Source organism: Bombina bombina, chromosome 3, assembly GCF_027579735.1.
Source record: "Bombina bombina isolate aBomBom1 chromosome 3, aBomBom1.pri, whole genome shotgun sequence".
In the NCBI taxonomy this organism is placed as follows: domain Eukaryota; kingdom Metazoa; phylum Chordata; class Amphibia; order Anura; family Bombinatoridae; genus Bombina; species Bombina bombina.
Window position 1 is genome coordinate 682469396 of NC_069501.1, and position 27290 is coordinate 682496685.

Here is a 27290-nt window from a genome sequence, read left to right on the forward strand (position 1 = left end):
GATACCAATACCAAAGCTAAGTACACGGATGACGGGAGGGACAGGCAGGATCTCTATACGGAAGGAACCACTGCCTGAAGAACCTTTCTCCCAAAAACAGCCTCCGAAGAAGCAAAAGTGTCAAATTTGTAAAATTTGGAAAAAGTATGAAGAGAAGACCAAGTTGCAGCCTTGCAAATCTGTTCAACAGAGGCCTCGTTCTTAAATGCCCAAGTGGAAGCCACAGCTCTAGTAGAATGAGCTGTAATCCTTTCAGGAGGTTGCTGTCCAGCAGTCTCATAAGCTAAACGTATTATGCTACGAAGCCAAAAGGACAGAGAGGTAGCAGATGCTTTTTGACCTCTCCTCTGTCCAGAATAAACGACAAACAGGGAAGAAGTTTGTCGAAAATCTTTAGTTGCCTGTAAATAAAATTTCAGGGCACGGACTACATCTAGATTGTGCAGAAGTCGTTCCTACTTTGAAGAAGGGTTAGGACACAATGATGGAACAACAATCTCTTGATTGATATTCTTGTTAGTGACTACCTTAGGTAAGAACCCAGGTTTAGTACGCAGAACTACCTTATCTGAATGAAAAATCAGATACGGAGAATCACAATGTAAGGCTGATAATTCAGAGACTCTACGAGCCGAGGAAATAGCCATTAAAAACATAACTTTCCAAGATAACAGCTTGATATCAATGGAGTGAAGGGGTTCAAACGGAACACCCTGTAAAACGTTAAGAACTAAGTTTAAGCTCCACGGCGGAGCAACAGATTTAAACACAGGCTTAATCCTGGCCAAAGCCTGACAAAAAGCCTGAACGTCTGGAACTTCTGACAGACGCTTGTGTAAAAGGATGGACAGAGCTGAGATCTGTCCCTTTAACGAACTAGCAGATAAACCCTTTTCTAAACCTTCTTGTAGAAAAGACAATATCCTAGGAATCCTAACCTTACTCCATGAGTAACCCTTGGATTCGCACCAGTGTAAGTATTTACGCCATATCTTATGGTAAATTTTCCTGGTAACAGGTTTCCTAGCCTGTATTAAGGTATCAATTACTGGCTCTGAAAATCCACGCTTTGATAAAATTAAGCGTTCAATTTCCATGCAGTCAACTTCAGAGAAATTAGATTTTGATGTTTGAAAGGACCCTGAATTAGAAGGTCCTGTCTCAGAGGCAGAGACCAAGGTGGACAGGATGACATGTCCACTAGATCTGCATACCAGGTCCTGCGTGGCCACGCAGGCGCTATTAGAATCACTGATGCTTTCTCCTGTTTGATCCTTGCAATCAAACGAGGAAGCATCGGGAAGGGTGGAAACACATAAGCCATCCTGAAGGTCCAAGGTGCTGTCAAGGCATCTATCAGGACCGCTTCCGGGTCCCTGGACCTGGACCCGTAACGAGGAAGCTTGGCGTTCCGGCAAGACGCCATGAGATCCATATCTGGTTTGCCCCAACGTCGAAGTATTTGGGCAAAGACCTCCGGATGAAGTTCCCACTCCCCCGGATGAAAAGTCTGGCGACTTAGGAAATCCGCCTCCCAGTTGTCCACTCCTGGGATGTGGATCGCTGACAGGTGGCAAGAGTGAGACTCTGCCCAGCGAATTATCTTTGATACTTCCATCATCGCTAGGGAACTTCTTGTCCCTCCCTGATGGTTGATGTAAGCCACAGTCGTGATGTTGTCCGACTGAAACCTGATAAACCTCAGAGTTGCTAACTGAGGCCAAGCTAGTAGGGCATTGAGAACTGCTCTCAATTCCAGAATGTTTATTGGAAGGAGACTCTCCTCTTGAGTCCATGATCCCTGAGCCTTCAGGGAATTCCAGACAGCGCCCCAACCTAGAAGGCTGGCGTCTGTAGTTACAATTGTCCAGTCTGGCCTGCTGAAGGGCATCCCCCTGGACAGATGTGGCCGAGAAAGCCACCATAGAAGAGAATCTCTGGTCTCCTGATCCAGATTCAGCGTAGGGGACAAATCTGAGTAATCCCCATTCCACTGACTTAGCATGCACAATTGCAGCGGTCTGAGGTGCAGGCGTGCAAAAGGAACTATGTCCATTGCCGCTACCATTAAGCCGATTACCTCCATGCATTGAGCCACTGACGGGTGTTGAATGGAATGAAGGGCACGGCAAGCATTTAGAAGCTTTGTTAACCTGTCCTCTGTCAGGTAAATTTTCATTTCTACAGAATCTATAAGAGTCCCCAAGAAGGGAACTCTTGTGAGTGGTAAGAGAGAACTCTTCTCCTCGTTTACTTTCCACCCATGTGATCTCAGAAATGCCAGTACTAACTCTGTATGAGACTTGGCAGTTTGAAAGCTTAACACTTGTATCAGAATGTCGTCTAGGTACGGAGCTACCGAAATTCCTCGCGGTCTTAGTACCGCCAGAAGAGAGCCCAGAACCTTTGTAAAGATTCTTGGAGCCGTAGCCAACCCGAAGGGAAGAGCTACAAACTGGTAATGTTTGTCTAGGAAGGCAAACCTTAGATACCGGTAATGTTCTCTGTGAATCGGTATGTGAAGGTAAGCATCCTTTAAATCCACTGTGGTCATGTACTGACCTCTTTGGATCATGGGTAAGATTGTCCGAATAGTTTCCATCTTGAATGATAGAACTCTTAGGAATTTGTTTAGGATCTTTAAATCCAATATTGGTCTGAAGGTTCCCTCTTTTTTGGGAACCACAAACAGGTTTGAGTAAAACCCTTGTCCGTGTTCCGACCGCGGAACTGGATGGATCACTCCCATTAGTAAAAGGTCTTGTACACAGCGTAGAAACGCCTCTTTCTTTATCTGGTTTGTTGACAACCTTGAAAGGTGAAATCTCCCTTGTGGAGGAGAAGCTTTGAAGTCCAGAAGATATCCCTGAGATATGATCTCCAACGCCCAGGGATCCTGGACATCTCTTGCCCAAGCCTGGGCGAAGAGAGAGAGTCTGCCCCCAACTAGATCCGTTACCGGATCGGGGGCCCTTACTTCATGCTGTCTTAGGGGCAGCAGCAGGCTTTCTGGCCTGCTTGCCCTTGTTCCAGGCCTGGTTAGGTTTCCAGCCTTGTCTGTAGCGAGCAACAGCTCCTTCCTGTTTTGGAGCAGAGGAAGTTGAAGCTGCTCCTGCCTTGAAATTACGAAAGGCACGAAAATTAGACTGTCTAGCCCTGGGTTTGGCTCTGTCTTGAGGCAGGGCATGGCCTTTACCTCCCGTAATATCAGCGATAATTTCTTTCAAACCGGGCCCGAATAAAGTCTGCCCCTTGAAAGGTATGTTAAGTAGTTTCGATTTAGAAGTTACATCAGCTGACCAGGATTTTAGCCACAGCGCTCTGCGTGCCTGAATGGCGAATCCGGAATTCTTAGCCGTAAGTTTAGTTAAATGTACTACGGCATCAGAAATAAATGAATTAGCTAGCTTAAGGGTTTTAAGCTTAAGTGAAATCTCATCTAATGTCGCTGAGTTAAGGGTGTCTTCCAGAGACTCAAACCAAAATGCTGCCGCAGCCGTGACAGGCGCAATGCATGCAAGGGGTTGTAATATAAAACCTTGTTGAACAAACATTTTCTTAAGGTAACCCTCTAACTTTTTATCCATTGGATCTGAAAAAGCACAGCTATCCTCCACCGGGATAGTGGTACGCTTAGCTAAAGTAGAAACTGCTCCCTCCACCTTAGGGACCGTTTGCCATAAGTCCCGTGTGGTGGCGTCTATTGGAAACATTTTTCTGAATATAGGAGGGGGTGAGAAAGGCACACTGTGTCTGTCCCACTCCTTAGTAATAATTTCAGTAAGTCTCTTAGGTATAGGAAAAACGTCAGTACTCGTCGGTACCGCAAAATATTTATCCAACCTACACATTTTCTCTGGGATTGCAACTGTGTTACAATCATTCAGAGCCGCTAACACCTCCCCTAGCAATACACGGAGGTTTTCCAGCTTAAACTTAAAATTTGAAATGTCTGAATCCAATTTATTTGGATCAGATCCGTCACCCGCAGAATGAAGCTCTCCGTCCTCATGCTCTGCATATTGTGACGCAGTATCAGACATGGCCCTAGCATTATCAGTATACTCTGTTCTCATCCCAGAGTGATCTCGTTTACCTCTAAGTTCTGGCAATTTAGACAAAACCTCAGTCATAACATTAGCCATGTCTTGTAAAGTGATTTGTAATGGCCGCCCTGATGTACTTGGCGTTACAATATCACGCACCTCCTGAGCGGGAGATGCAGGTACTGACACGTGAGGCAAGTTAGTCGGCATAACTTCCCCCTCGTTGTCTGGTGAATGTTGCTTAACATGTACAGATTGACTTTTATTTAAAGTAGCATCAATGCAATTAGTACATAAATTTCTATTGGGCTCCACCTTGGCTTTTGAACATATTGCACAAAGAGTTTCCTCTGTGTCAGACATGTTTAAACAAACTAGCAATTAGACTAGCAAGCTTGGAAATACTTTTCAACTAAATTTACAAGCAATATGAAAACGTTACTGTGCCTTTAAGAAGCACACAAAAACTGTCACAGTTGAATAACAATGAACCGGATTAGTTATATAAACCAAATTTAGCAAAGGATTGCACACATTAGCAATGGATGATTAACCCTTAATGTCAGAAAAAAACGTATAACAATTGACAATATAAGCGTTTTTATCACAGTCAAGCACAGTCTCACAGGTCTGCTGTGAGTGATTACCTCCCTCAAAACTAGTTTTGAAGACCCCTGAGCTCTGTGGAGACGTCCTGGATCATGCAGGGAGAAAAAGACAGACTGTGACTGAATTTCTGATGCGTAGTAAAAGCGCCAAAATAGGCCCCTCCCACTCACACTACAACAGTGAGGGAAGCTCAGTAAACTGTTTTAATTTAAAACAACGACAGCCATGTGGAAAATAAAGCCCAAAACAATTTTCACCAAGTACCTCAGATAATTAAACGATTTAACATGCCAGTAAACGTTTAAAATCTAATACATGAAATGTCATTAAAAAGCCTGCTGCTAGTCGCTCACACTGCAAGTTAAGCTAAAAGTTATTTGCATACAGTATTTTCCCAGTGAAGTGCCATTCCCCAGAAATACTTAAGTGTTAACATATATACATGTCAGCCTGATACCAGTTGCTACTACTGCATTTAAGGCTGTACTTACATTATATCGGTATTAGCAGTATTTTCAAAGTCAATTCCATTCCTTAGAAAATAATATACTGCAACATACCTCTTTGCAGGTGAACCTGCCCGCTGTCCCCTGATCTGAAGTTACCTTACTCCTCAGAATGGCCGAGAACAGCAAACGGATCTTAGTTACGTCCGCTAAGATCATATACAAAAAAACTCAGGCAGATTCTTCTTCAAATTCTGCCTGAGAAGGAAACAACACACTCCGGTGTCGTTTAAAATAACAAACTTTTGATTGAAGATATAAAAAACTAAGTTTAATCACCACAGTCCTCTCACACATCCTATCTATTAGTTGGGTGCAAGAGAATGACTGGGTGTGACGTAGAGGGGAGGAGCTATGTGGCAGCTCTGCTTGGGTGATCCTCTTGCACTTCCTGTTGGGGAGGAGTTAATATCCCATAAGTAATGATGACCCGTGGACTGACTACACTTAACAGGAGAAAACTGCAAAGCAACAACAACAAAAAAATAACCACACTTATAGAAAGTGACACACTAAAATTGGACAAAAAATATCTTAAAACAATATGCTACACAATAATTTTTACCAAGACAAAAAAAAAAAAAAAAAACAGGCAAAAAAATTTAAATGAAATTTTCGGACAAAATGTTTTGCGACTAAAATTTCGGTGCATCCCTAATTAAAACAATATTAAATATCAATATACTCAACCATTCTTTATTTAGTTCTGTGTAACAGAATCAGGGTTTTTTCACCAATTATCCAAATATAATATAGTCCTAGAAATCTATTATTTTATGCAAAACAGTAAGTCAAGTAATGAACTCAAACTGCAGCTCTTTAGGCTAGCATCAAATTTGAAATATGCTACACGATAATTGTACTGAAAATAACAACAGGAAAAAAAAAACAACGAAATATCCATAAAATGACATTTTCGACCGAAACGTTTCTGCGGCTGAAATGTCAGTGCATCCCTACAACTAATATATACATAATATGGAGATAAGCCACTTAAAATATCCAAGACATGCAATCAGGCAATATTAGTCACTTATCTTCAAACAGACCAAGCTATTGTCTGAGTAATCCTGATGTGAAAGCAGACAATCACACCTATACTTTTCCTCACTGAAGGCCAGGGTATTCACTGCCTGTGCTGCTCGTGAAGTATGGATTCTGGTTGACAAGGACCCGGTCATGTACAATCTGTATTGACGAGACAAAAGACAGCGCACCTACGACCCACAGTAGTGTTTTATTAAACAGATAATACCACATACAATCAACATATCATATCCGGCAATAGTTTCTGAGTATGCATGACGGCAATGTCACTAATCACGGGACTTCATTCAAAACACTTTGACTAGTTCCTTCCCAGCATAAATGCTCCTCTGCGCATTTCAAGAGGTAAGTGAACATATGGAGAGTAATCAATTTTTGCCGGGATATACATTCTGTACAAGTTCAGCCCCAATTAAATTCTTCACCATCTCACGTGGTATATATTCTCCAGTGAGAGTGTAACTATATTCAATTGTATGTGTAGATGCATAAAAAAACATATCGTCTTTAAAAGCTTAAATAACCCAGTCTTTAATTTCACTTAATAAAACATTGCTTGCACCTGCGATACTATTAACACTTATTACATTTGTGTGGGGGTTGGAACTACTTGCTATAAAATTACAATAATAAAAGGAACAATATGTTTTAAAAACAAACTGCTAGTTATACATAAATGATTCCACATCAAATGTAGTAACTAACTCAGATCAAGATAACCAATCAAAAGCACACTTGCACAGAGAAGCATAATTATAAAGTCTAATGCTGGGCAGCGCTAACCCAGCCCTTGTGAATTTTTGCGCGAGCCGATTAAGCGATAGCCGTGGCTTTTTAGATTTCCATATAAACTTTGAAAAACAAGATGCCAACTTCTTCAGATCTTTATTTAAAATCAGAAGGGGAAGATTCTGCAGATAATATAAAATTTTTGGGAAACTTATCGTTTTAATCAGATTGACCGAGGCTGATAGCGAAAGGGGAAATGCCACCCATAATTTTAGATCTTCTTGAACTTTCTGAAATAGCCTACCAAAATTGGCCTGATACCAGAGTTTCGGATTTCTGTTGATCTCCAACCCCAAATATTTAACAGCATCTACCTTATGAAAAATAGTCAAGGGTTGCTCTCACTCCTGTCTCCCTAACCACATCAATTCACTCTTCTCCATGTTGATTTTATAGCCCGCAAATGAACTGAATAAAGTTATAGTATTGATCACATTCGGAATAGTAATCGTTGTTTTATTTAGGAAGAGTAATATATCGTCCGCATAGAGTAATATTTTCAAATTTTGGCCCCCCCAAGGAGATTCCCGGCAGAATTTGACGTAATTTGATTGCCAGTGGTTCGAATACAATATTAAAAAGAAGGGGCGACAACGGGCATCCTTGTCTTGTTCCTCTTTGCAGGATAATCTCGGGGGAGATCAGCCCATTGACAATTAGATAAGAGACAGGTCTCTGATATAATTTTTGAACAAAATTGAAAAAGTTACCAGAAAAACCCAATTTGGCCAACGTTGAAAACATGTGTTTCCACGAGATGCAGTCAAAAGCTTTGACTGCATCAAGAGTAAGAACTGCGACATCCTTAAGGTCAGGCCTCTCCTTAGACTGGTCTGAATTTAAAATGTAATCAACTAAAGTTGTTAATTTCCTTATACTCTTAGCGGAACACCGTGAAGGCATAAAACCCACCTGGTCAGGATGAATAATTTTCTCCAAACAGACAACTAATCTATGCGAGATAATAGAAGCGAGGATTTTATAATCCGCATTAAGGACTGATATGGGCCTATAAGAAGCCGGATTCTCTGGGTTTTTTCCTTTTTTGAGAATCAATGATATATTAGCTGCTGAAAAAAAACGAGGAAACTACATCACTCATTCCAAAATAATAAATTATGAAATAGCTCTAGTGTGAACCTTAAAAAAAAGGAGCGTCTAATTAATCACAGTGAAAAAAAAGATTTTTGTAATGCCTAAAATATATAAAAGATTAATAAACTTGTCCAGTTTTGTACAGTTTGCCAAAAATAAAAAAAATAAAAAATAATAATATGTAATTCCAATATTGTTTCCAAAAGCTACCTCTCTATGCCAACTTTCAGGCACATCTAGGGAGCCATTTTTTTCTGCCGACAATTACAAAAAAGCAACAACAAAAAAACAGACAAATGTCTAAAAGCAAACTAGATAACCAATCCACTTAAAATATTATACTGATTAGAGACCATGCTTACACTTTTATAAACCATATATCTGAAAGAAATTTTAATTTATTAATGGCACTTCTCTGCAATAGAACATGAAACAATGACTTAAAAAGTTATACATTTGCATCAAACATTTTTATACGACAGGACTTGACCTCCTGTGTTCGTCAGATGATATCATATTGCTTATTTCAGGACTTGACAGCAGTTAATAAGGTATAGGAAACACATTAATTACAACATTTTATCTTTAGTCAATTGGGATTGGATTCTGGAGATGGCTATGCCATTGACATTGTTTTAACAAGATCTACATTGTTTGTCTTCAGCAGAAAAGATAAACTGAAAATTAGGTACATATATATGGCACAGTTAGGGGTCTATTTATCAAGCTGCATACACGCCCCTGTCTGCCGCAGCTTGTCTCTGGCGGGCTGAATGCCGCTGCAGGAATTCAGCATTGCACACGAGAGCTATTTTGCGCTTGCATGCAATTCCGCCTTCCTGCCTGCGCACAGCCAATCACCCGTGGGCAGGAGCTGTCAATCTCCCCGGTAGGACGAGACCGGGGTGACTGAAATTTGCCATATAAGAGGTGGCGAATGGTTAGGACTGATGACCGCTGCTTGTTAAATACGGACTGCAGGTTCTCTTGTGAGAACCTGCAGCCGTTTTGGGGCGAATCGTTTGATAAATCGACCCCATAGTCCTGTTAACCCTGTAAATATGATTTATTTTTTTTGTTTGTTTTCAGCACAGGAACAACGACAATGTTTACTTAAATTATAGGAAAACAAGGCAAAATAAAAATTTAAAGGACAGTCAAGTAAAAAAAAAAAAAAAAAAAAACTTTCATGATTTAAATAGGGCATGTAATTTTAAACAACTTTTCAATTTACTTTTATTACCAATTTTGCTTTATTCTCTTGGTATTCTTAGTTGAAAGCTAAACCTAGGAGGTTCATAAGCTAATTTCTTAGACCTTGAAGGCCGCCTCTAATTTGAAAGCATTTTGACAGTTTTTCTTCACTAGAGGGCGTTAGTTCATGTGGTTCATATACATAACTTTGAGCTCAGGCACGTGAAGCTCCAAGGAGTGAGCACTGATTGGCTAAAAATGCAAGTCTGTCAAAAGAACTGAAATAAGGGGGCAGTTTGCAGAGGCATATATACAAGGTAATTACAGAGGTAAAATGTATAATGGGTAATAAAGGAATTATCTACCTTTTTAAATAACAAAAATTCTGGTGTGGACTGTCCCTTTAAAAGGTATATAACAGTTATTTTACTATGCATAAGTAAGCATTTTATACCACAATCTAAAAGTGTTTACTGTCGCTTTAAGGTAGGTTTGACATTGTTTTTAGAACCATCAGTTATCATCAGCTACCTTTATCAGACCTTAAACGCCAATGTTTAGATTGAACAGGTAATAGCTGCCAACTATTTATAAAACCCATATAATTTGTGTGCAAACAGTTTAAATACAGTCTCAAGATATAAGCTCTCAACAACTGCTCCCATCTGAATTGGCATTGGCACTGTAGTTGTAAAAAAAAATATTATGTGACAATAAAAAGCTATATCCTTATCAGGTTTCAAGATATTGCAATAGAGTACAGGGTGTATCCTTCTGTTATTAAAGGGACAGGAGACACATTGTAATTAATTACAAGACTTTTATGTTGTGTTAACATTTTTAAGACAAATTAACATCCTTTTTATTGCTTTTTTTTTTTCTTTAAAAGCCAAACTCCACCCACCATTTGTCTTACTTGGAGGAGCCAATCTGGGATTATTGTTTTGCATACATGAGGCAGAATTAGCCTTGAGAAGTTAGAAGGGTGCATTTTAAGTTCTGAGAATTAGAAATTGCTCAATTTTCAGAGATAAATTACATGAAAATGGGAAAATGAATAATGAAAATATATTGCAAAGTTGTTTCATTATGCATAACTAAACATTTTATATGTCCATTTAAATGGATTGAAGACACAAAAAAGAAGTTATAAAGTAATAATCAGAAAAGTTAAAAGGGTTATTATACCTGGAAAAAATATATGCTCTAATTCCTTACTATGGTCAAAAGTGTGTGGGGGGGGGGGGAGCAGCAGCGGTTCCACTAACCAGCTGGGAGACTATTGATGATGAATGGCCCACCGTGTCTGCTTGTGACCAGCTATTTATTCCATGCAGCTCCGCAGCAGTAATTTATTTACGTGTCCAACCCCTTTGCAGAGGTTGAACATACAGAGTTGTAGGGTTCCTATAGCTACAATTTTATGCTTTAAAAAATGTATTGGTGCAATTTAAACAGAAAATATACATACTTAGACAAGGACACACCACCTGCTTTTCCAATCATCTCTTCATGGTGCAGTACAGCATCATTCCAGGGAATAAGAAGAAATTTCAAAAGCGTCCTCATCCATCGTTCAGGATGCAAAACTAGCTGTTCATAATGTACTAACATACACCTATCATATCCAACTTCCATACATTGATTATACATTGTCTCTATTGCACGATTCCACTTAGTCAAGCAATCTCTATAGCTATTAAGATCAAATCCAGCAATAGTGACTTTTCTAGAAATCATTGAATGCACAGAGGCACGTCCATCCCGTACCATCAGAAGAAATTTGGCATTAGGAAAAATTTTGGCTAAGTAGGACAATGATTTTAAAGCAAATGGATCCTTATTGCACAGGTAGGGAGCAGGTTCTCCATGTTTAACGATTATTTCCAATAAAAAAGCCTGCATAGCAGAGTCCAACACTTCATCTGTAACACCAGCTTCATCTAAACGAATTTTTTCTTTACTTGATCGTGCCCACATTTGTTTCACTGCCAGAATTCGAGGTATGACCCTGGTTTCTTCTCCACAACGGATTTCAGGATGTGCATCCAACATGGCACGCATAAGTGTAGTGCCACTGCGGGGTACGCCTCCAATAAATATTAATGGCATGTCCTTATTATACACAAAACTAGCGTTGGATTTGAGATCAGTTCTTAATGTTGCTTTAACATTCTCTATTTTAACAGGCTGACTCCGTTCCTCTATTCGATGGTGGCATTCCATAGCATGTTGTCCTAAGTAAAATACAGTCACAGAACTAATCACAAGACAAGCCAATAGTAGGTTTTGCTTTAGTTTCCCAATCATTTTGATAATACTGTCCCCAAAGACAAACAAGATGTTAACTTCAGTCTTCTTTTCGCACAATCAGCGAAAAATATTCAAATCCAAGGAGAGTATAGCCATCTGCTGCATCTGAAAGAGAAAAAGTCAACTTTAGCTATGAAGCATAGACAAACATTGATATCATTTCTAGTTTAATTTGGTCTTGGTGACATTAAAGTAAAGCAAACCAACGGTTATTGTTGCAAGGTCTTTAACATTTATTAATTTGTTAGCAAAGCTGGAGAGTCTCTGTACGTAAAGCTTGAGAAACCAGATACCATATAACTACAACATTTCTACACTTCTCTGGCACCAAATCAATTTTAGGCTCTTTGGAAAAAGTAATTTTTTTATTTTTTTTTATTTGACAATGTTAAGTGATAAGGTCTTAGGTAAGAAGTACGGTAAAGGTTATAACATTTCCTGAACAAAGATATGTTACTTCATATACAAAGTATTGCAAACATTATTTAAAAGGACATTCAAGTGGAAACATAACATACTCTAATTCATTAGATCATATTATTTTTGCACTATAGATGCTCCAACTCTGTGATTAACCCAGGATTAAGCACATAGTTAAAGACCCACTTTGTGCCGCAAGCAATACAGCTTCAGAACTGAACACAGCTGGTGATCAGCATGATCTGTGACTGCCACTGCCTATTGGCTCACCAGATGTTTCTTGATTGAGACCATCAGTTCTCTGCAGATTCTAAGCAAAACTAACTAAATGTTTAACACCTTTGCAGGGGTTAAACACATATAGTTGAAGCCTCAATAGTACAAAAAATGCATGCTCTAAAGAATGAACTTTTTTTTTTACTAGAATGTCCCATTAAGTGTTTAAAACCAATGGATATGTTTACAATTAGGGATGCACCGAAACGAAAATTCTGGACCAAAACCGAAAATTCAGAATGCCCTTGGCCAAAAACAACTTTTTCTTTTTTAACTAGTGTGTGTATGTAGTGGATGCACTGTGTGTGTGAATTTGTGGGATAGGGGCTGTGGGGAGTTATTTCCCCCCTCCCTGCCTCTTACTTGATGCCAGGGAGGGGGAACTAAATTCCCTGGTGGTCCTATGGCTCCCAGTGCGGTCCTGTCTAGGTGCAGGGGGCACAGGACACACTAGCCATTCCCTGGTGGTCCTTGGAGGTACAGGAGTGTGCCCATCTCAGTAGGAACCATGCTGGCTATTCCGTGGCATTGGTCTGGCCCAGGAGACTCCGGTTTCACTTGAAATAGGTCCTCCGCCTCTTCTCTCGCAAGCCCCGAGCGTTGCCATGATAACCCGTGCAATGCTTTGACTGAAGGGCCTCGACAGAGAGAGAGACTGGGGGGGGGGGGGGGTTGAGAGACAGAGAGAGAGTGCTGCATTGTATTACTGGGTTCTATAACTTTAAATATATTATTGCTGCATTTTTGTAATGCTGTGCAGCTACACAGCGTACTAAAGAGTTTTTGCTAGTGGTGACTAAAGTATTTGATAATTATACCATAGATCCTTAATGCTGTAAAAAGTGTTGATAGATAGCAATATTTTTTTAGTGTAGTATTCTTAAATAACCGAACATGACAATTGTTTTAAACTGAGGTAGTGCAATACAGTATATGGCAATATAGCATGTGTAGTGTGCTTACATTGTATGACAGCGCAGTGTGTCACTCCTGTATGGTATAGTGCAGCGTGTCATTTCTATCATGCTGTAACACATGGTGAGTGACTATGGTATGTAACAGTATATTCTTTTACCGCTATACTGTGCTACAGGCAATAATCTAATGCTACACTGTGGAAGAGTAATGCACTTGCAGTATATGACAAAGTGTGACATAAGGGTGCAACATGTTGTTTTATTTCCAGGCTTATGATATCACAACTTTGGGGGCTCTGTTCCATTCCCTTTAGTCGTGCACACAGAGTGGTGCAGTGAGTATGATGCCTGGTGTCTCATCTCTTCTGGTATTCAGACTCCCTAAGATTATTGACCTTGAACTAGAAGATATATGGGCATTGGTAAGGGAGAACACTATACCCAATCAGATAAATAGCTTATGGCTCATCAGAAGTTTGAGTGGTTTCTAGATGAGTTGTGGGTAGGACGGGAAAATTCCACAGCAAGTTTTCACAGTAAGAATTTTGCATGGTGATACTCAGGGCTCCTTCAAGAACATAACTATACAGTAGAATATTAGCAGTATGTATAACAAGAGGAAGTACTTGAACTTGTGAAGGCACCTTCAGTAGTTAGTCTACTGGGAAAGGGGTAACAGCAGGCAAAATAATAGACCGTAACTCTTCTGATTATCCAAGCAACTGTGCGTGGCTCTTGCTTCCCAGGCAATTGTGTGCTGCTCCCGCTTTTCAGGAGAGCTGGGTGCCAGGCAGCTTGTTTTCCGGAACCGCAGGACAACTTTCCTATTAGCCAGGGTAGAGGAGCCTTCCATGTTCCCTGCTTCCCTCGCAGGTTTTAACTATGGGTTGGTGCTGCTGGAGCTCTCTCTACCTCAGCTCGTTCTCAAATTCTCTTCCAATTTGGCAACTTCAACTTGGAGCAATCTGTACAGTGAGAGTGTGTCTGGGAACTCGGGAATATGCAGGGTCTTAAAGACAGCAGTCTGAATATTCTGCATTTCAAGTGAACATTAAAATTTGGCAGCTGCTTATTATAAATATGTATTTATTGTTGCTACATTTTCCTTCTATAATTTTATAAATTAAAACGCTTTACTGAAGGGAGAGCAGGGACCTCAGCAAAGCAGTAGAGGGGTATAGGAGAAGGGTAATCAGAGTAAATCATATTTCCCTTTAACTGTGTGTGTCTAAAGGATCCAAAATGGCGGCAATCGCAATCAAGCTGTGCCCACATGAGAATGAAATGTAAACTTGTAATAAATCAGTATGTGCACACCTTACAAGAAAAACTTCTCCAGTCAGTCCGATAATAACCTATTCTCTTCGGCCCAAGGATAAAGCGGTACCGGGAACAGGAGGAGGATTGGGGGTGGCTCATTTTCGGCTGTTTTTGTCCTCTTCGGCCGAAATTTGGGTGCATCCCTATTTACAACACATACAACTGGAAGTAAAGTGCACTGACTATATAGGAAGGGAACTTAAGGAATTTACTTTGCTGGCCATGGGAAGTAAGGCGGGGGTTGGGTTAGATTAGGTGTATTGTAGAGAGAAGTAAGTTAGAGGGGGGCTAGGGTTGGGCTAGGTGTATTGTTTAACTGAAGATGCTAGCCCCTGGATTGGTGCAGGTGTGATAAGAAGTGTGATGTCACAAGGAGGAGGGGGAGAGGGTTATATAACAGGCTGCACACAGTAACTGAGCAGGAAACTACTTTTGTTCCTTTTTGCTTGCAGATTTTTCAGCTGAATTAGTGAACTCTACCAAGATGACCACCAGGAACAGCAAAATACCTGGAAGCACTTGGATGGAGGGAAAATGTAGAGTGGCAATGCAGCATGGGAGGAAAAGAGGGCAAGAAAAGGGAGGAGACCTACAGAATGAGTAGGAGACTATGGATTATCAGGGAGTGGTCCTTTCTGAGCTGGTAGGCAATGCAGCACATGCTAATAATGAGGTAATGGATTCTATTCCAGTTCCCACTGGGTCCCTGCCCCCTGTGTCTCCCTCACCTTATTGCAGTTTATTGGCCTCTGTGGTATTGTTCTAATTCTTTACAATTGCCAGCTCCCCCCTCCTATACGCCATTCGGTGCAAATAGCATCTCAAGATTTTTCTCTCTTGGGAATACCCTAAAGTCAGGGAGGACCTATGTCATCGGTTTGTAGCATGCTGAGCGGGGCAGATTAGGGACAAGCGTGGTCCCGGGTGTTATTTAGAGCATTTTCCTGGTTGTAATAGTGGGGGAGGTTTGTGACTAAATTCACCACCATTATTGTTTTCTCTGGTAGCTTGTGGGGCCGTCCCCTCATGCACGTCAGCATTGGGAACGCATTTTGATGATGTCATAGGTTTGCTTGGGTGTGTGGTCAGCGCCACATAGACTAGTGTGGGAGCCTCCATCTTGTGGGTGGTATTTTATGACCACCGATCGCCATTCCTCTGAGATGGCTGCACGGGTGGGAGCTCGAGTGGTACGCCAGGGTATGTAGCTAGATCTGGGCTTGGGATGTACGGGCATTTAGCGAGGAGGATGTATCTGGATAGGGATAATGGCACCTATGGGGCATTAAGATACACAGCAAGGGAAGAAAGGGGAGTGGGGAGGGCAGTAGAATAATATCCTATGTAGTCCCTCCCTGTGAGGAGATCTTTTAATATAGGGGATCGAACTAATAATATTAATCATAGATATTATGTGGTCGAGCTTATAATACATAACAAGTCTGGCCAACATAATGATAATAGAGCCATTTGTCAGCTGTACACTAGGGGGTCTCCTTATATACATGCAGTGAAATCACCTTGGGTCAATAAGTATTTAAGGGACAATGAGGCTTGATGAATTACTGGTTCAGAAGAGAGGTAAAAAACGTTGTATTAGTGATTTATCATCTGACAGTTCTAGTAGTGACTTTGAATCTGGTTCTTAGGGAATTAAAGGCCCAAACAAGAAAATACATAAAATAGTAACAAAAAAAATGCTATGCAAATACATTTATTTGATGACTGTTAAACAGCCTATTGGGGTTTTCCATGGAAAGAATATGATGAAGAGTTTAGAGGAAAGATTTTGGGGTAAAAATCATTGATATGTGGTCACGCTTGGTTAAGCTGGAAAGAGGCCAGGGGTCTGGAAATGCTGTAGTGATAAGAGGGGGTAAAAATGAGATGAAGGAATATTGGGCATTTAATGGCAAGCGTTGTGACGAGTTTATCTTGCAAACACAAACACGTTTGTAGACACTGCGCTGGTTTACCAGAACACTACTAAAAATAAGAAATATAGTAACAGAATTGAAGAGATATAAAGTTAAGGATGGACATATATTAATAGGGTTTTAAAGAGCCTATTCAGGAGGAGGTAGTTGGGGCAAAAAAGACAACAACACAATTAAAATTAGTTTATGAATTCCAAAGAGTTGGAACAGATGATGGCAGACCCCATTTAAGGACAACTCGTTTAAACAGCTGATAATATTACCGTTGGGAGTGGTACCCAAAAAAAAGATGCTGACAAATTTAGAATGATACAGCTCTTGTCACACACTAAGGGTCAATCAGTAAATGAGATTTAAAGTCTGGGATTGTTTTTTAAAAAACTTTAATGGAGTATGGATTTGGGAACAGAAGGCTAGTGAATGAAATTCAATTGTATATAGACACCGCAGGAGGAGCAGGTTTTCGTCCATTTTTTAATGGCAAATGGTGCGCACAAAATGGCCTCAAGTGTGGCAGGATTGGGGTTGGACAATGAATTTGGTGTTGCTTGAATTTTTCCTCAATTGTTGCTGCAGCAGAACTATAGGCTAAGGAATTAGCTAACAAAAGCATCCTGTTTTGGTTTAACAATAGAGGAGTAGTGGATGTATTTAATAACTTTTTTCCACAGGTCATAGCATATGTACAGCAGTTGGTTTTACAATGCTTACAGTATAACATACAATTTAAATCTAAGCAAATACCAGGTGTAAAAAACGTTATTGCTGATTCTTTGTCAAGGTTTAAATGGGATGTTTTTAGAAAATTAGCACCTGATTGGCACAGAAAGGTGATGATTGACCTGTTTTTTTTATCTTTGGCAGATTGGAAGTAATTAGGTCATCGGCAATTTGGCCAAAATTGGAAAGACTGGAAGTAGTTTGTAGGGAACAAAGAAGGGAAAAAACATTCCAAGCTTTTCTTGGAATAAGTGGTGGAACGTAGGGAGCTAAGGGTTAAAAAGGAAAGTTTAGCAGCATATTTGTTTGAGGAAGATGTTACAAAACGGTTTATAGTTTTAAAAAAAAAAAAAAAAGTATTGGTCAGCAAGGGAGGAAAAAACTAAAGATAAAAGGGAACCCATTACTGCAGAAAGATTGCAGGCGTTAGTGGGAGCATTAGATGATGTTTGTGTCGATGCTTTGGAGGCAAGGCTATTTAAAGCAGCTTTTGCACTGAGTTTTGCAACAGCCTTTACGATTAAGCAAGCTAGTGGCTTTAAGTAAGGGGTCAGTGGAGTCCGGTTTAAAATTGGAGGATGTTAGGTTTTCTGAAGAGGCGGTTTTAATATTTATTAGAAGATCTAAAACCGATAGGGAAAGAAGAGGGGCATGGGTATCAGCTAAGGCGTCAGGAGGTAAAATCTGTCCAGTTACAAATGTAAATAATTATTTAGAGGCGGGTCTTGCAGTGGGCATTATGTTTTTTTGCATAAAGATGAGAGTAATTTAATCAGTTTTTTATTTAAAAAGGTTTTTCGGTTGGCAGTTGAAAAATTGGGATGAGATGCTAGTTGTTTGACCCCCATTCCTTCAGAATAGGGTCCAGCTGAGCAGATAAAAAAAAAAAAAGATGGGTAGGTGCAGGGTAAAATGTATACAAAAGATATATCAGGCCTCTGTCAAGATTAAAAAAATAATAAAAATTATGTGTTTTTCCTTTGGTTGACTGTTTTAAACTGTGTTAGTAAGGCTAACAGGTTAATTGTTTATTACAGGCAGAGAATTAAAGGGACAGTCCACGTGAAAAAATGTATTGTTTAAAAAGATAGATAATTCCTTTATTACCCATTCCCAAGTTTTGCATAACCAACACGGTAATATTAATACACTTAATACCTCTGTGATTACCTTGTATCTAAGCCTTTGCAGACTGTCCCCTTATCTCAGTGCTTTTGACAGACATGATTAGGGCTGCAACTAACGATTATTTTCATAATCGATCGATTATTTTTTCGATTAATCGACTAATCGGATAAAAAGAGAATCAATAATAGTTTTCTATGTTTTAAATTAAAATCCACATAATGAGTGTTACAAATATGAACTTCAGACTAAAACTTTACATTAACACAACTGTTTCTTCAATTTTTAAGCAGCAGAGCACAGTTTTATAATTAAACAAAACAAAACCATAAACTGTTTGAAAAGAGGTAGAACTTTCAGAAACTTTGCATTGAAATGCAAAAATCTCAACATGTCCACATGCTTCTGGCTAAGGCTGGTTCTCTGTTTGCAGCTATATTTCCTGCAACAGAGAAAAGGCTGTTGAGGTGTATAAGTAGAGTTTTGCCAATTTCACCAAAGTGGGATATTTATCTTTGTTAGCTCTTCACCAATGCTAAGTAGGGTTGCCAGGCGTCCGGTATTTGACCGGACAGTCTGGTATTTTAAGTTACTGTCCGGTATTTTGTGTTAAAAAAACGGACATAGGCAGCTTTTAAGATTATTCAAAGTGTTTACATTTTTTTATGTGATCCGGTCCAGACCCCTGGCCGCATCCACCAGCTTATAGCTATACCTAACCCAACCTTCCCAGCCCGTGTTTTTACTTCCACCCTCCTCAACTGGCACTGCAGCACCCCTTCTAGCATGCTATTTAGCTTGCAGGAAGGAAGTGGGCATGACTTTCTTCCTGATTTGTGCCTGTGCGTGCTGTGAGTGTCGGATGTCACGTGATAATGTGTGTGTGTATATATATATATATATATATATATATATATATATATATATATATATATATGTGTGTGTGTGTGTGTGTGTGTGTGTGTGTGTGTGTGTGTATGTGTATGTGTATGTATATATATATATATATATATATATATATATATGTATGTGTGTGTGTGTGTGTGTGTGTGTGTTCTTTTTATTAAATTCCACCCCCCTCCCCCCCGTGTCCGGTATTTTTGTGGAAGAGACCTGGCAACCCTAATGCTAAGTGTTTTCTACCTTGGCAAGGGGCCTCTCAATAAAGTAACCCTTGACTTCATTCTAACACAAAAATATCCTGAATATCTATATAAAATGGTAAATAACCAGCTATAAGGTTAGGGGAAATATCTAGTCTGCTCTAAAAATAACAAATATATACTTATAAAGGTTTAATCTGGTACATATTATCACAATTTATTAAAAATATAAAAAAACAATAAAAAACAAAATCAAAAGCGCTAAAGGACTGTATATCAATAACAGGACAAAGCCTTACACATTTGTTTATACAGTACATATAATCAGCAATAGCAAGCAATACGCTAATAATTGTGCAAACAGATAATAGTGCACATCAATTTAAATAACTCCCATCAATCTAGGGGCAAGGTGTAAACAACAAGCTTGGCACTATATCATGAAAAGCATAGTTCCAAATCACCAAATTTAATATAAACAATCCAAATGATGACTATTATATCTGGGTTGCACATAAGCCAGGGGTAGTTGTAAACGTATAATGTCCTGAAAAAGTTAAAAATAGACTTCTGTAGACGTCTTTTAGGCTAAGGACATAAACATAAAACACAATACCATATGTAGGAGTTCATTGGAGTGAAGCAGCTGGTGTTGTGCACAGACCAACTAATTGCAAACCAACTAATCGATTAATCGATTATGAGATTCGTTGACAACTATTTTCATAATCTATTATTATCGATTATGACGATTAGTTGTTGCAGCTCTAGACATGATGTTTAGCCAATCAGTGCAGACTCCTAAATAACTCCACGGGAGTGAGCACAATGGTATCTATATGACACACATGAACTAGTAACAGTGAAAAACTTTCAAAATGCTCTGAGCTATGAGGCAGTCATCAACGGTTAAGAAATCAGTTTGAGACTACCTAGGTTTAGCTTTTCAAAAGTACCACCAAGGGAACAAAGCAAATTTGATGATAAAAGTAAATTGGAAAGTTGTTTAAAAATTGCATGGCCTATCTGAATCATGAAAGTTTAATTTTGACTAGACTGTCCCTTTAAGAGCGTGGATAATGGGACAATCCTAGGTGCACTGGGTGGATTTACCGCACGGCTATTGGCTAAGAGGTGAAAACGTCACCTCTTAGCCAAAAACATTTTTAGCCATGTCCTCCTGTAGGAGCTAAGAGCGGCTATCGATTGATTTAAATAAAGGAGATTTCTACATGAAGTATCTTATACTTCATGAATGAAAGTGCCCTTTATTTGTTTCAATAGTAAGTAGGATTTACTTTCACTTTAATTAAGCTCTTTTTTTCATTGTCTTTAACGTTGAAGAAGGTTCAGCTAACATATTTACTGCAAAACAAAAAAGAAAAAACACAGAATGATGATCAAAAGCACAAAATGAAACACATACATCAGTGCAATAAAAACTACAGTTCTATACTGTAAATGATGGGTCCAATCTGAAAGCACAGAGGAAAATACAAACATTGCATACAAAATTAACACATTGCCAATTACCATATAAGTGATACAGAAAATAGTTCCTTACCAATATAATATTAAAATCCCATGAATATTTAAGATCCATATGATCCACATGGTTAATATTTTAACCAATAAATTAACATCTCTTGATCTACACACACTGTATCTTAGGCAGCCATGTATCCGATTATGAGAAAGGATGTAACATCTGACAGCCAGCTTCAACAGTGAGTCAGCGTCTGTGCATTGCCTGACCAAATGAAGAGTTTAGGTACGAATGCCACAAAGAAAGCCAGCAACACAGCAATTGAACGCAATTCTATTATCATGTAATGACGCACATTCCTTGTATTTATAGATCCTTTCATTGCAAGGAGAAGGTCAATGGATTTGTAATTATAGAAACAATATTTGAACTCTACTTCCTACAAATGGGACTGATAATGCTGTGTTTTTAACAAACGCGTATTATTCCTATTCAAACAAATTAAATATGAAAAAAAAGGAAAAACAGTCCAATAGTAATGCAAACTGCTACATTAACATTTGTCCAAATGAAAAAGTATAAAAAAAAAATACTACAAATGCCAAATGCTTATAAAATCAAAATACTATTGTCAAAACCATATACAATCCATGTAAATAATTTACAAAATTATGCCGTCACCCTTGAGACAGTCAACATTGCAGACAGTATGTATAAACCAACATCAGAACCAATACAGTTTTTCAGTCAATTTAATTAGTTGCACATCATGTGCTAGTAAATATTTTAAATCTTATGTATAGGTTATTGCAGTTTTTGATTTTAGTGCATATTTTTTTTAATCAATAAGCAAACGTACTAGCAATGATAAAATAATACTACTGTACAGAAGTACTACAAAGCAGAGTTAAAAAGAATGCTTTAACCATTTTTTCTTTGTTTTTAATTATTGAAAACCCAGGATTAAAACCCCATGCATACCCCTGGAGCCATTCATTGCACTTACTTGGATGCCAATTGATATATTTGTTTCACACGCTTTACACAAATCTGCACTCATGTACAAAGCATCTGCATGTGGCAATAATCAAAGGTTAAAAAAGGCTAAAAGAGAACCTTTTTTTTTTATTATTGCATACTTTTTCTCCAACATAGGTGTGTCCGGTCCACGGCGTCATCCTTACTTGTGGGATATTCTCCTCCCCAACAGGAAATGGCAAAGAGCCCAGCAAAGCTGGTCACATGATCCCTCCTAGGCTCCACCTACCCCAGTCATTCTCTTTGCCGTTGTACAGGCAACATCTCCACGGAGATGGCTTAGAGTTTTTTAGTGTTTAACTGTAGTTTTTATTATTCAATCAAGAGTTTGTTATTTTAAAATAGTGCTGGTATGTACTATTTACTCAGAAACAGAAAAGAGAAGAAGATTTCTGTTTGTATGAGGAAAATGATTTTAGCAACCGTTACTAAAATCCATGGCTGTTCCACACAGGACTGTTGAGAGGAATTAACTTCAGTTGGGGGAACAGTGAGCAGTCTCTTGCTGCTTGAGGTATGACACATTCTAACAAGACGAAGTAATGCTGGAAGATGTCATTTTCCCTATGGGATCCGGTAAGCCATGTTTATTAAGATAGTAAATAAGGGCTTCACAAGGGCTTATTAAGACTGTAGACTTTTTCTGGGCTAAATCGATTCATTATTAACACATATTTAGCCTTGAGGAATCATTTATTCTGGGTATTTTGATAAGATTATATCGGCAGGCACTTTTTTAGACACCTTATTCTTTAGGGGCTTTCCCAAATCATAGGCAGAGCCTCATTTTCGCGCCGGTGTTGCGCACTTGTTTTTGAGAGGCATGACATGCAGTCGCATGTGTGAGGAGCTCTGATACATAGAAAAGACTTTCTGAAGGCGTCATTTGGTATCGTATTCCCCTTTGGGCTTGGTTGGGTCTCAGCAAAGCAGATACCAGGGACTGTAAAGGGGTTAAAGTTAAAAACGGCTCCGGTTCCGTTATTTTAAGGGTTAAAGCTTCCAAATTTGGTGTGCAATACTTTTAAGGCTTTAAGACACTGTGGTGAAATTTTGGTGAATTTTGAACAATTCCTTCATATTTTTTCGCAATTGCAGTAATAAAGTGTGTTCAGTTTAAAATTTAAAGTGACAGTAACGGTTTTATTTTAAAACGTTTTTTGTACTTTGTTATCAAGTTTATGCCTGTTTAACATGTCTGAACTACCAGATAGACTGTGTTCTGAATGTGGGGAAGCCAGAGTTCCTTCTCATTTAAATAAATGTGATTTATGTGACAATGACAATGATAGCCCAAGATGATTCCTCAAGTGAGGGGAGTAAGCATGGTACTGCATCATTCCCTCCTTCGTCTACACGAGTCTTGCCCACTCAGGAGGCCCCTAGTACATCTAGCGCGCCAATACTCCTTACTATGCAACAATTAACGGCTGTAATGGATAATTCTGTCAAAAACATTTTAGCCAAAATGCACTCTTATCAGCGTAAGCGCGACTGCTCTGTTTTAGATACTGAAGAGCATGACGACGCTGATAATAATGGTTCTGAAGGGCCCCTAAACCAGTCTGATGGGGCCAGGGAGGTTTTGTCTGAGGGAGAAATTACAGATTCAGGGAACATTTCTCAACAAGCTGAACCTGATGTGATTACGTTTAAATTTAAGTTGGAACATCTCCGCGCTCTGCTTAAGGAGGTATTATCCACTCTGGATGACTGTGACAATTTGGTCATCCCAGAGAAGCTATGTAAAATGGACAAGTTCCTAGAGGTCCCGGGGCTCCCAGAAGCTTTTCCTATACCCAAGCGGGTGGCGGACATTGTAAATAAAGAATGGGAAAGGCCCGGTATTCCTTTCGTCCCTCCCCCCATATTTAAAAAATTGTTTCCTATGGTCGACCCCAGAAAGGACTTATGGCAGACAGTCCCCAAGGTCGAGGGAGCGGTTTCCACTTTAAACAAACGCACCACTATACCCATAGAAGATAGTTGTGCTTTCAAAGATCCTATGGATAAAAAATTAGAAGGTTTACTTAAAAAGATGTTTGTTCAGCAGGGTTACCTTCTACAACCAATTTCATGCATTGTCCCTGTCGCTACAGCCGCATGTTTCTGGTTCGATGAGCTGGTAAAGGCGGTCGATAGTGATTCTCCTCCTTATGAGGAGATTATGGACAGAATCAATGCTCTCAAATTGGCTAATTCTTTCACCCTAGACGCCACTTTGCAATTGGCTAGGTTAGCGGCTAAGAATTCTGGGTTTGCTATTGTGGCGCGCAGAGCGCTTTGGTTGAAATCTTGGTCAGCTGATGCGTCTTCCAAGAACAAGCTACTTAACATTCCTTTCAAGGGGAAAACGCTGTTTGGCCCTGACTTGAAAGAGATTATCTCTGATATCACTGGGGGTAAGGGCCATGCCCTTCCTCAGGATCGGCCTTTCAAGGCCAAAAATAAACCTAATTTTCGTCCCTTTCGTAGAAACGGACCAGCCCAAAGTGCTACGTCCTCTAAGCAAGAGGGTAATACTTCTCAAGCCAAGCAAGCTTGGAGACCAATGCAAGGCTGGAACAAGGGAAAGCAGGCCAAGAAACCTGCCACTGCTACCAAGACAGCATGAAATGTTGGCCCCCGATCCGGGACCGGATCTGGTGGGGGGCAGACTCTCTCTCTTCGCTCAGGCTTGGGCAAGAGATGTTCTGGATCCTTGGACACTAGAAATTGTCTCCCAAGGTTATCTTCTGGAATTCAAGGGGCTTCCCCCAAGGGGGAGGTTCCACAGGTCTCAGTTGTCTTCAGACCACATAAAAAGACAGGCATTCTTACTTTGTGTAGAAGACCTGTTAACAATGGGAGTGATTCATCCTGTTCCATTAGGAGAACAAGGGATGGGGTTCTACTCCAATCTGTTCATAGTTCCCAAAAAAGAGGGAACGTTCAGACCAATCTTAGATCTCAAGATCTTAAACAAGTTTCTCAAGGTTCCATCGTTCAAGATGGAAACCATTCGAACAATTCTTCCTTCCATCCAGGAAGGTCAATTCATGACCACGGTGGATTTAAAGGATGCGTATCTACATATTCCTATCCACAAGGAACATCATCGGTTCCTAAGGTTCGCATTCCTGGACAAGCATTACCAGTTCGTGGCGCTTCCTTTCGGGTTAGCCACTGCTCCAAGGATTTTCACAAAGGTACTAGGGTCCCTTCTAGCTGTGCTAAGACCAAGGGGCATTGCTGTAGTACCTTACTTGGACGACATTCTGATTCAAGCGTCGTCCCTTCCTCAAGCAAAGGCTCACACGGACATCGTCCTGGCCTTTCTCAGATCTCACGGATGGAAAGTGAACGTGGAAAAGAGTTCTCTATCTCCGTCGACAAGGGTTCCCTTCTTGGGAACAATAATAGACTCCTTAGAAATGAGGATTTTTCTGACAGAGGCCAGAAAAACAAGACTTCTAGACTCTTGTCGGATACTTCATTCCGTTCCTCTTCCTTCCATAGCGCAGTGCATGGAAGTGATAGGTTTGATGGTAGCGGCAATGGACATAGTTCCTTTTGCGCGCATTCATCTAAGACCATTACAACTGTGCATGCTCAGTCAGTGGAATGGGGACTATACAGACTTGTCTCCGAGGATACAAGTAAATCAGAGGACCAGAGACTCACTCCGTTGGTGGCTGTCCCTGGACAACCTGTCACTAGGGATGACCTTCCGCAGACCAGAGTGGGTCATTGTCACGACCGACGCCAGTCTGATGGGCTGGGGCGCGGTCTGGGGATCCCTGAAAGCTCAGGGTCTTTGGTCTCGGGAAGAATCTCTTCTACCGATAAATATTCTGGAACTGAGAGCGATATTCAATGCTCTCAAGGCTTGGCCTCAGCTAGCGAGGGCCAAGTTCATACGGTTTCAATCAGACAACATGACAACTGTTGCGTACATCAACCATCAGGGGGGAACAAGGAGTTCCCTGGCGATGGAAGAAGTGACCAAAATCATTCAATGGGCGGAGTCTCACTCCTGCCACCTGTCTGCAATCCACATCCCAGGAGTGGAAAATTGGGAAGCGGATTTTCTGAGTCGTCAGACATTGCATCCGGGGGAGTGGGAACTCCATCCGGAAATCTTTGTCCAAATCACTCAACTGTGGGGCATTCCAGACATGGATCTGATGGCCTCTCGTCAGAACTGCAAAGTTCCTTGCTACGGGTCCAGATCCAGGGATCCCAAGGCGGCTCTAGTGGATGCACTAGTAGCACCTTGGACCTTCAAACTAGCTTATGTATTCCCGCCGTTTCCTCTCATCCCCAGGCTGGTAGCCAGGATCAATCAGGAGAGGGCGTTGGTGATCTTGATAGCTCCTGCGTGGCCACGCAGGACTTGGTATGCAGATCTGGTGAATATGTCATCGGCTCCACCATGGAAGCTACCTTTGAGACGAGACCTTCTTGTTCAAGGTCCGTTCGAACATCCGAATCTGGTCTCACTCCAGCTGACTGCTTGGAGATTGAACGCTTGATCTTATCGAAGCGAGGGTTCTCAGATTCTGTTATCGATACTCTTGTTCAGGCCAGAAAGCCTGTAACTAGAAAGATTTACCACAAAATTTGGAAAAAATATATCTGTTGGTGTGAATCTAAAGGATTCCCTTGGGACAAGGTTAAGATTCCTAAGATTCTATCCTTCCTTCAAGAAGGATTGGAAAAAGGATTATCTGCAAGTTCCCTGAAGGGACAGATTTCTGCCTTGTCTGTGTTACTTCACAAAAAGCTGGCAGCTGTGCCAGATGTTCAAGCCTTTGTTCAGGCTCTGGTTAGAATCAAGCCTGTTTACAAACCTTTGACTCCTCCTTGGAGTCTCAACTTAGTTCTTTCAGTTCTTCAGGGGGTTCCGTTTGAACCCTTACATTCCGTTGATATTAAGTTATTATCTTGGAAAGTTTTGTTTTTGGTTGCAATTTCTTCTGCTAGAAGAGTTTCAGAATTATCTGCTCTGCAGTGTTCTCCTCCTTATCTGGTGTTCCATGCAGATAAGGTGGTTTTACGTACTAAACCTGGTTTTCTTCCAAAAGTTGTTTCTAACAAAAACATTAACCAGGAGATTATCGTACCTTCTCTGTGCCCGAAACCAGTTTCAAAGAAGGAACGTTTGTTGCACGATTTGGATGTTGTTCGCGCTCTAAAATTCTATTTAGACGCTACAAAGGATTTTAGACAAACATCTTCCTTGTTTGTTGTTTATTCCGGTAAAAGGAGAGGTCAAAAAGCAACTTCTACCTCTCTCTCTTTTTGGATTAAAAGCATCATCAGATTGGCTTACGAGACTGCCGGACGGCAGCCTCCCGAAAGAATCAC

At 40.2% G+C, this 27290-nt stretch overlaps 1 protein-coding gene across 5 annotated transcripts in view; it reads right to left on the minus strand.

The window, feature by feature from the left end:
• TPST1 (tyrosylprotein sulfotransferase 1) overlaps nt 1–27290 on the minus strand; it is a 403891-nt gene that overhangs the window by 245766 nt on the left and 130835 nt on the right. For all 5 annotated transcript variants that reach the window (XM_053707441.1, XM_053707438.1, XM_053707439.1 and 2 more), the window contains exon 2: nt 10758–11704. In XM_053707441.1, the coding sequence (XP_053563416.1) occupies nt 10758–11596 (839 nt within the window). In that variant the 5' untranslated portion in view covers nt 11597–11704. The remainder of the gene's footprint in view (nt 1–10757; nt 11705–27290) is intronic.